At 46.3% G+C, this 10,653-nt stretch overlaps 1 protein-coding gene across 1 annotated transcript in view; it reads left to right on the top strand.

The window, feature by feature from the left end:
• Positions 1–616: 616 nt before the first annotated feature.
• Positions 617–10,653, top strand: part of LOC311122325 (EEF1A lysine methyltransferase 4-like) — a gene marked incomplete at its 3' end in the record, with an annotated part of 173,499 nt that continues 163,462 nt past the window's right edge. The window contains exons 1-2 of the mRNA XM_084196702.1: positions 617–716; positions 1,068–1,244. Of these exons, the coding sequence (XP_084052828.1) occupies positions 1,085–1,244 (160 nt within the window). The remainder of the gene's footprint in view (positions 717–1,067; positions 1,245–10,653) is intronic.

Raw genomic sequence — 10,653 nt, 5'->3', positions numbered from 1 at the left:
CAAGACCAGGAAGTAGGCGTGGTGTTACAAGTGCACATGTAAAAGTTCAAACGTGTTTGCTTATTTACAGAACAATTGAGAAGAAAACCACTAATATGTTTCAGACCACAATGAGAGTAATATGACACCACAAATTGGTTGTTAATAGTCTTTATGGTTATCATAGCGCCTACTAAATACATATTTTGCAGTCCAAAATATTAGTATACTGTGCAGATTAGATGGCCATCAAGCGCTGTTCAATAGAGTTCGTTTTGCATGGCCGGTGCCATTGGTCCTTAAGAGAAATCACCACCCACCCAGGCCATGCAATCTGTCACAATGTAGCCTAACACTTTCTTCGTCGTTTTACACACATGAAAACGGTATGCTTGCACGGTGAATCTCATGTGATTACAAACGGAGCGGAAACGAATGAACGTGAAAACATTGTTACAACTGTAGTAGGCAATGTCACAGACTTCTGCCAGGTTTATTTGCAAATACAGTTAACCCTGCTACTACGCACGGCTACACTGTAGCGTCGGTTCCTCAAATGTGATTGGACGGTGATATCATTTCCCAAGGATGCTTTGCGCGAAGCGTCAGATGGTTCCCGCGAGCAGCACGTGGAATATGGAAAATGATTACATGAACAGCTAGCCTATATTTTCCTTTCATTTCAATTCAAATAATTTTTATGAAAACTGCATAAAGTGAGGACATAACTGACTAACGTAAGCGAATAAGAGTTGACAATGTCACATGGGGATTCAGCGTGAAATGTAGCTAGATAGATAGATAGATATATATGGCTAGATAGCTATTGTCAAAGACAGTACAGTATGTAAAAACGTTGTGCTATTATCGTTGGTTTAGACTTGCACAGCCACAACCTGGGGCAGTCATCATAACATAACACTGTCAACAGTCTAATTAGTTACATTTCTCTGTCATCAACTCAGCAATGCCACTCACAACATAATGGTGACTGACAGTAAATTCATGTTCCATTTTATACAGGAAAGTATCAATTATGTTTTAATTTCTATACATTGTGTATAGTTATCATTCCATTCCGTCTACAGTGAGGGACAGCGTTGGGATGGAGTATCTACCCGACCGTAACTCAAGGTATAAAGACGTGGACTACTGGGATGAGAGGTACAAGACGGAACATTCTTTTGAATGGTTTGGAGACTTCTCCAAGTTCCAGCATCTACTGCAGCAACACGTCATGAAGGACGATGCCATCCTCGTGCTTGGTATGTGTTTTTAACCTTACTTGCCTGCCTACTTGTCTTTATTTCTGAATAAATATTGGACCTTGTGAAAATTATATTGGTTAAGACTCTACTGCATCAATTGAATGTTTGCCTCATAATTTGGTAATGTCGTTGGAAAGAGTGGAACAGGGCTCTATAACGCGACAGACCACAACATGGCGCTGTAAGACAACGTTTGAAAATGTCCATGTTCAGTTTCGTTATAATATTATAATCCCATCCCTGCAAATTCTTCAGCCCCTGATTACATCATTCTACAGAAGTGGTTGGAAGTCATTTGTAGAGATGTATGACCGGGTTTTGTAGCTATTCAGTGCTTATCTGGATACTTTCACTGGTGCATTCAGAGTGCAGAATGATAGCCATGGTAACCTATGTTGCCTGTTATTTGAATGGAAGTCTTAAACAGCATGGATAGAGTAAATATATATATATATATATATATATATATATATATATATATATATATATATATATATATATATATTATTGTTGTTAGCTATCCTTCAAACCCTACCCAAGCCGTTGTTTTGCCACTACATGGCAGATATTGTATCTGTCCCAGTAGTGAAAGCGGTTCCTTGTGGAATGCTGATTGGCTGACAGCTGTGGTATATCAGACCGTATACCACGTGTATGACAAAACATTTATTTTTTGTGCTCTAATTACGTTGGTAACCAGTTTATAATAGCAATAAGGCACCTCTGGGGTTTGTGGTATATGGCCAATATACCACGGCTAAGGGCTGTATCCAGGCACTCTGCGTTGCGTCGTGCGTAAGAACAGCCCTTAGCCGTGGTATATTGGCCATATACCAAAGCCCCTCGGGCCGTATTGCTTAATTATAGAATGCAACAGTTAAGTTGATGTTGACAAATGTGTTAAACATGTTTGCATTATTTTGATGGAATATCCCCCCCAAAAAACGGTTTGATAGAGCCCTGAATAATATTATTATCCCAGTGCAGAGGATTCCAAAGCCAACCTTGCTGATATGATTTTTTTCCCCCTGGCTTGGAGTGTTGGACTGTAGTTGCAGTGACCATTCAGAGGCCTAAGGGGGCGCTGTTGCTAGTGGTCTGTTGTCAGTGTTCTACTGTAGGGTCCTTGTTTATGTATGCACAGCAGAGCAGCGCTCTTGGTTAGGAGTGTGTGTGTATGTGGAGGGTTCAATGCTGAAAAATGGTGTCAGCGAACGACAGGGGCTTTCCGTACTACGATGGGGTACGACCAGTGTCGTCAGGAGCTAGGCACTAGGGCTTGCATTCCTCCACGGAAAACTCCTGTAATTTCTCTCCTGTAATTTTTCTCGTCTTTCACTCGACCCTGGGAGTCGAATCTACCTGGGATCAAACAGGTTCATGTCTTAGATTTAATATTAAATAGCCTCTGCTCATTCAGTGGGATGAATGCAGCACGTTGCAGATGGAAAAGTATTGCGAGTGAAATGGCTGCCAGTTTACAAAAAAAAAGAATATATATGTATAAATATTGATGCATGTTGGTCAGCTAATACCGACTTATTTATTTATCTTTGTATATTCTTTGTGGAACAACATTTGCTTTTGTGCACACAAACATACTATAGTAAAATCCCCAAATTAAACAGGGTGCCAACCTGCGTCAAAAAGTAACACCTTTGGTAAAAGGGGTGGTGAATGTGTCTCGTATTGTCTCATCGACGTATGGCGAGACCTCTGTCACCTCCACCTACCTGCGTCACAGTATGGTGCTGCTGCAAGACAGACCACTCTTTCTGCATGTTGATCTGAGCCTAAGGAAAACCATTACATCACCTCAGGGCTGGATGCATTCCTCACTGAGGAGCTTCCCCCACACACACACACACACACACACACACACACACACACACACACAGACACACACACACACACACACAGACACACACACACACACACACAGACACACAGACACACACACACACACACACACACAGACACACACACAGACACACACACACACACACACAGACACACACACACACACACAGACACACACACACACACACACACACACACACACACACAGACACACAGACACACAGACACACACACACACACACACACACACACAGACACACACACACACACACACACACACACACACACACAGACACACATACACAGACACACACACACACACACAGACACACACACACAGACAAACACACACACACACACACACACACACACACACACAGACACACACACACACACACACACACACACACACACACACACACACACACACACACACACACACACACACACACACACACAGGCAATCACCGTATCACACGTTTCTGTCACTGGCACGTGTACTGTCTCTTCACACATTTACGCTCACATACACACACACATCTACAGTTCAGTTACATATAGGTTTTATATCCACACATACACACACACACACACACACACACACACAAACCCCTGCTTCACCCACCATCTCAACAGTGATGTTTCTGGTTGGTGTTTAAGTGAGGCCATTGGCTCATATAAACTGTCACAGAGAATCTGCCTCACTGTGGTGTGTAACGCAGTGGGATAACTCTCTAAAGCATGGAGAGAAGAGGAGGAAACGGGGGGGGGGGGGGCAGAATAGAGGAGTGGAGTGAGAAAAGGATGAAGGGGAGGTAAATGAGTAATCAGGTTTGGAACACTTTGCTCTCTCCAATAGGTCATTTCTATTAGACTAATCTGCACATAGTGGAGGGAGGGAGAGGTTGAGAGGGCGGGATGGGGGAAAGCAATATATAGGGATTGAGGAAGGTAGAAAGAGATGGGAGAGCAAGGAAGATATAGATAAATGAAGAGAGAGGGGTGGAGGAAAGAGAGAGGGAGGGGGAAAGGAGAGAGAGAGAGGGAGGGGGAAAGAGAGGGGGGTGGAGGAGAAAGAGGGGGAGGGGGAAAGGGGGGGGGTGGAGGAGAGAGAGGGGGTGGAGAAAAGAGAGCATTCTGCATGCTGATCACAGTTTGATCCCTTCTCTGTCTTTATCTCTCTCTTTCTCTTTCTCTCTCTTTCTCTGAGGCAATCGCTCTGTCTTACTGTTGCCTCTGTGTCAAACTATCTCATCTGCCCTTCTAGGGATGCACACAGTTAATCGATTAATTGAATATCCAAACGGACGTTAGCATTAGATTACGTGAGTGTTCATTTTTTTAGATAAAAAATTGTAGGCCTATTTTAATAATGAAAAAGCTTTTGTATAAATAATTGTATTTATTTATTTGTGACATTGTTATCTACAAGGACATACCATGACACAAGGAGAGTAGCTAGATAGTGTAGCCTATATAATAATAATAATAATAATAATAAGCCATTTAGCAGACGCTTTTATCCAAAGCGACTTACAGTCATCAGGCCAGTAATGAGAGTAGCTAGATAGTGTAGCCTATATCAGGCCAGTAAGGAGAGTAGCTAGATAGTGTAGCCTATATCAGGCCAGTAAGGAGAGTAGCGAGATAGTGTAGCCTATATCAGGCCAGTAAGGAGAGTAGCTAGATAGTGTAGGCTATATCAGGCCAGTAAGGAGAGTAGCTAGATAGAGTAGCCTATATCAGGCCAGTAAGGAGAGTAGCTAGATAGTGTAGCCTATATCAGGCCAGTAAGGAGAGTAGCTAGATAGTGTAGTCTATATCAGGCCAGTAAGGAGAGTAGCTATATAGTGTAGCCTATATCAGGCCAGTAATGAGAGTAGCTAGATAGTGTAGCCTATATCAGGCCAGTAATGAGAGTAGCTAGATAGTGTAGCCTATATCAGGCCAGTAAGGAGAGTAGCTAGATAGTGTAGCCTATATCAGGCCAGTAAGGAGAGTAGCTAGATATTGTAGCCTATATCAGGCCAGTAAGGAGAGTAGCTAGATAGTGCAGCCTATATCAGGCCAGTAAGGATATATATATTTTTTTGTAAAGCCTTTATTACAGCAAAGACTAAAAGCAGTCACAATAATTCGGGAATGCAATTTCTGAAATGGAACAGTTTATTTATTGTTTACGCTAATTATTCAAGTGTTGCTTTGTTATTTTATTTTAAAACTAAAATGATTGATTGCATTTCAAATAATGAATGACTTGTATGCTGTGTGATGACACGAAATAATGAATGATTGATTGATACGGTACTGTAGCCTATTTAATAAGTATTGAAATATAGGCCTAAGTAAGTTACGGTATTAAGACTGAACAGGATGCCCTCTTAGGCTTACAGGACGATGGTGGTTATACAAGGCTGCTATACTAAGACTACTAATGATGATGACATCACTTATTATTATAATGATGATCATAACAATAACAATAAGGAGATGAAGAAAACGGATGGTTATTATTATTATTTTTATGACAGTGGATCAGTCCACTCAAGACAGGCCTCCATAATTGATAAGTCCACTCAGACAGGAGCCAATCAGACACGGGTCTTGTCCACCATGACATATATTTATTTTTGCTACTGCTCGACTAAAGAAATCTCGGTCGGCCAAATAATCGACCAGTCGACTAAAGCTTCGCCTCCTCCTCCTCCTCCTCCTCCTCCACCTCTTCATTCACCCACTCCTCCTCTCTTGCTCACTGTCTCACTCTCTTTCTACATGTCAACCGTTTTCAACATCCTGACCTATTTACAGTGTCAGTATTTTTATAGCTTTATATTTACCTGGCCCTGTATGTGTATCCAATATGTTTACTTCTGAGCTGTACATGATAGGATATGCCTGGGGTGTGTGTGTGTGTGTGTGTGTGTGTGTGTGTGTCATGTTAGTAAAAGGAACAGAACAGTCTCTGACCCTTCTCAGTCACACTTCCCCTCTGTGGGTCACAAGCATTACCACTGGTCAACACTGACGCATGGACTTACTCATGCTTTTATTACCTGCCTGTTTGATGATGTACTAGGGCTGGGAATTAACAGGGACCTCACGATACGATATTATCACGATACTTAGGTGCCGATATGATACTGTATGTATTGCCATTCTCACGATTCTATATGTATTGCGAATCGATACTGTGATTTTATTGCGATTTGATGTAGTTTTGGCTCGGGTACACCCGACTAGTGCTAGCTAATGCTACCTACAGTATCAAAAATAAAATGAAATAAATACTTGGAGTCAAATATCGATATATATATATATATACTGAACAAAAATATAAACGCAACATGTAAAGTGTTGGTCCCACTTTTACATGTTTAAATAAAAGATCCCCGAAATGTTCCATCTGCACAAAAAGCTTACTTCTCTCAAATGAATTTATTTCAATTGACTGATTTCCATACATGAACTATAACTCCGTAAAATCATTGAAATTGTTGCATGTTGCTACTTGACTAAAGTATAAAATGTAAATCTCCTATTTAGAAATATAGAGAGCTCTGACTATGATTCTGTTCCCGTGGCGCTTAGTGGTGATGTAATGACCCTGTTCCCCTGTTCCGGAGCCAGAGGGTGTGTGACTACACAATGTTCTCCGAATGTTCCGTCCCACTGCGCATGGCAGACTAGCCCATGATAAGACCAGGACATCTCACAACAGACACTGGAAACACTGCCTGGGGGGGTCCTGAAAGATGCAGAATGCTTTGTGTGTGTGACAGAGAGCGAGGAAGAGAGCGTGAGAGAGAGAATGTGTATCTTTATGTATGAATTTGTAAGAACATCAGACGCTATTAAAACAATAAAACAAACATTTCAGGTTGCCTATTGACAGTTGTGTCTGGAACATCTTCCATGGCCATCCACTGTGTTATAAACACTGCATATATGTCTAACTTCATTAACTATGAACTAATTAACAGATTAATAGTACGAGTCCCATCCCTCTCTCTTTCCTTCTCTCTCACCCTCTCCTAGTAACAGTAATGACCCTAGACTACCAGGGGGCGTACTGCCCAGGGGTGATGTAAACTGAAATTATTGACTGTAGCACCATTAGCATTAGCAGCACGTGACTGTCTGGGGTTTCTGTTGATCGTTGTATAACCGTTTATGGCCCAGTCCGACCCGCTGTCCAGTCGTCCAGCCACTTTCATTACGCCACTGCTCTAACGCCAGTCCCCCTGGCCACCGCCCTCGGTTCTCCACAACGTCCATCGGTATTGGGTATCAAAGGCCTACCGTAGCTAGATGGCAGTTAGCTTATATATAGAAGTAGTGGAAGTGTTTACGACTCCATAGATTCTAGAGCAGCAGTTTCCAGACTGGTTTTTATTGACTCACTCCCTAAGTTAATGTTGGTGTGTCCTACAGAAAGTGATTTTATTTTTTTAATGTATGAATGCTAAACTTTAGTTTGATATTTATTAAACTCTGGAAAGCTCCAATGTGAGAACATAACTAACAACCCCAAAGTGTAGAATGGTTCTCAATTGTTTCATGAAATCTCTCAAAATGTTTGCCTATTTTTTTGGTCGACCCACCCGTCTCCTCATTGCCTACAGTGCTCCTAGTCCACTGTGTGCTCTCCTCTCTGCCTGTCAAAGATATTGGGGGCTCAAATGAGCCAGGAGCCAGCCAGTAGCCAGCCAGTAGCCAGCCAGTAGCCAGCCAGTAGCCAGACAGTAGCCAGCCAGTAGACAGACAGTAGCCAGACAGGAGGTTGCTCGTGCCGCCCTGGTCTTGTTTCGGCCTCCATGTTGTCTCCAAGCAGTGATTTCTATGAACATGATCAGAATGTTAATCTCTCTCTTTTCACTGTAATGCTGAGAGTATCTCTGTTTATCTGTGTGGGTTTGCGTGTTTCTTATTTTCCGCACTGTGGGAAACGCGTGTCGATGGTTTTGATGTAGACTGTGTGTGTGTCCTCTCCTGCATTGCTGTAGGTAGGTAGGTGGGTGGGTGGGTGATTGGGAGGATGCCCGGGTGGGGGAGGATTGGATGTCATTGTTAATGGGGAGCTCCTGGGTCAAGGTCCTCTCAGATCCCTTTTTCTGCAGTGTCAGAAGTTCAACACACTCTCTCGCTCTGCTAAACGCTGACAGGACGGAAAGATAGTGGGTTATGGGGGAGACGATGGGAGGGAGAGAGAGGGAGAGAGAGAGAGAGAGGGAGAGAGTCATGTCTGAGCAGCTGTCAAGAGCTGTTATCAGATCCACTGTCACCTTCCCCCCTAGTCCTCTCCCCTCCTCCCCACTAATATTCTCCCATTCTCCCCCCTAGTCCTCTCCCCTTCTCCCCCCAGTCCTCTCCCCTCCTCCCCCCTAGTCCTCTCCCCTCCTCCCCCCTAATATTCTCCCATCCTCCCCCCTAGGTCTCTCCCCTCCTCCTCCCTAGTCCTCTCTCTTCCTCCCCCCTAGTCCTCTACCCTCCTCCCACCAGTCCTCTCCCCTCCTCCCCCCTAGTCCTCTCCCCTCCTCCCCCCTAGTCCTCTCCCATCCTCCCCCCTAGTCCTCTCCCCTCCTTCCCCCTAATCCTCTCCCCTCCTCCCCCCTAGTCCTCTCCCCTCCTCCCCCCTAGTCCTCTCCCCTCCTCCCCCCTAGTCCTCTCCCCTCCTCCCCCTAGTCCTCTCCCCTCATCCACCCAGTCCTCTCACCTCCTCCCCCCTAGTCATCTCCCCTCCCCCAGTCCTCTCTCTCCTCCCCCCTAGTTCTCTCCCCTCCTCCCCCATAATCCTCCATCCTCCTCCCCCTAGGTCTCTCCCCTCCTCCCCCCTAGGTCTCTCCCCTCCTCCCCCCTAGTCCTCTACCCTCCTCCCCCCTAGTCCTCTCTCCTCCTCCCCCCTAGTCCCCCCCCCCCCAGTCCTCTCCCCTCATCCCCCCTAATCCTCTCCCCTCCTCCCCCTAGGTCTCTCCCCGCCTCCTCCCTAGTCCTCTCCCCTCCTCCCCCCTAATCCTCTCCCCTCCTCCCCCTAGGTCTCTCCCCTCCTCCCCCTAGTCCTCTCCCCTCCTCCCCTCCTCCCCCCTAATATTCTCCCAGCCTCCCCTAGTCCTCTCCCCTCCTCCCCCCTAGTCCTCTCCCATCCTCCCCCCTAGGTCTCCCCACCTCCTCCCCCCTAGTCCTCTCCCCTCCTCCCCCTAGTCCTCTCCCCTCCTCCCCCCTAGTCCTCTCCCCTCCTCCCCCTAGTCCTCTCCCCTCCTCCCCCTAGTCCTCTCCCCTCATTCCCCAAGTCCTCTCCCCTCCTCCCCCCTAGTCCTCTCCCCTCCTCCCCCCTAATATTCTCCCAGCCTCCCCCTAGACCTCTCCCCTCCTCCCCCTAATATTCTCCCATTCTCCCCCCTAGTCCTCTCCCCTCCTCCCCCCTAGTCCTCTCCCCTCCTCCCCCTAATATTCTCCCATCCTCCCCCTAGTCCTCCCCCCTAGTCCTCTCCCCTCCTCCCCCCTAGTCCTCTCCCCTCCTCCCCCCTAATATTCTCCCATCCTCACCCTAGTCCTCCCCCCTAGTCCTCTCCCCTCCTCCCCCCTAGTCCTCTATCCGCCTCCCCCAGTCCTCTACCCCCCCCCCCTAGTCCTCTCCCCTCCTCCCCCCTAGTGCTCTCCCCTCCTCCCCCCTAGTCCTCTCCCCTCCCCCCTAGTCCTTTCTCCCTTCCTCATGCTTTTCCTCTCTTGTTTCCCTAACCCTCCTGTCCACTACCTCCCTTCTCTTCCCTTTCCATCTTCCTGGTTGTTCCATCTCCAGCCTCCGCTTGTCTACACCTTCACCCTCTGGTTGTTCCATCTCCAGCCTCCGCTTGTCTACACCCTCACCCTCTGGTTGTTCCATCTCCAGCCTCCGCTTGTCTACACCTTCACCCTCTGGTTGTTCCATCTCCAGCCTCCGCTTGTCTACACCCTCACCCTCTGGTTGTTCCATCTCCAGCCTCTGCTTGTCTACACCCTCACCCTCTGGTTGTTCCATCTCCAGCCTCCGCTTGTCTACACCCTCACCCTCTGGTTGTTCCATCTCCAGCCTCCGCTTGTCTACACCCTCACCCTCTGGTTGTTCCATCTCCAGCCTCTGCTTGTCTACACCCTCACCCTCTGGTTGTTCCATCTCCAGCCTCCGCTTGTCTACACCCTCACCCTCTGGTTGTTCCATCTCCAGCCTCCGCTTGTCTACACCTTCACCCTCTGGTTGTTCCATCTCCAGCCTCTGCTTGTCTACACCTTCACCCTCTGGTTGTTCCATCTCCAGCCTCCGCTTGTCTACACCTTCACCCTCTGGTTGTTCCATCTCCAGCCTCCGCTTGTCTACACCTTCACCCTCTGTGCTTTCCTTCTCTCCTCTTCACCTTCTCTCCTCTCCTCCTCCACTCCTCTCCTCCCTCTCTCCATTTCTCAACCTTTCTTTCTTTCTTTCTTTCTTTCTTTCTTTCTTTCTTTCTTTCTTTCTTTCTTTCTTTCTTTCTTTCTTTCTTTCTTTCTTTCTTTCTTTCTTTCTTTCTTT

This window comes from Coregonus lavaretus (assembly GCF_964263955.1).
Source record: "Coregonus lavaretus genome assembly, contig: HAP1_SCAFFOLD_463, whole genome shotgun sequence".
In the NCBI taxonomy this organism is placed as follows: domain Eukaryota; kingdom Metazoa; phylum Chordata; class Actinopteri; order Salmoniformes; family Salmonidae; genus Coregonus; species Coregonus lavaretus.
Note: the sequence above shows the minus strand (reverse complement) of the source record. Positions and strands in the feature narration are given on the sequence as shown.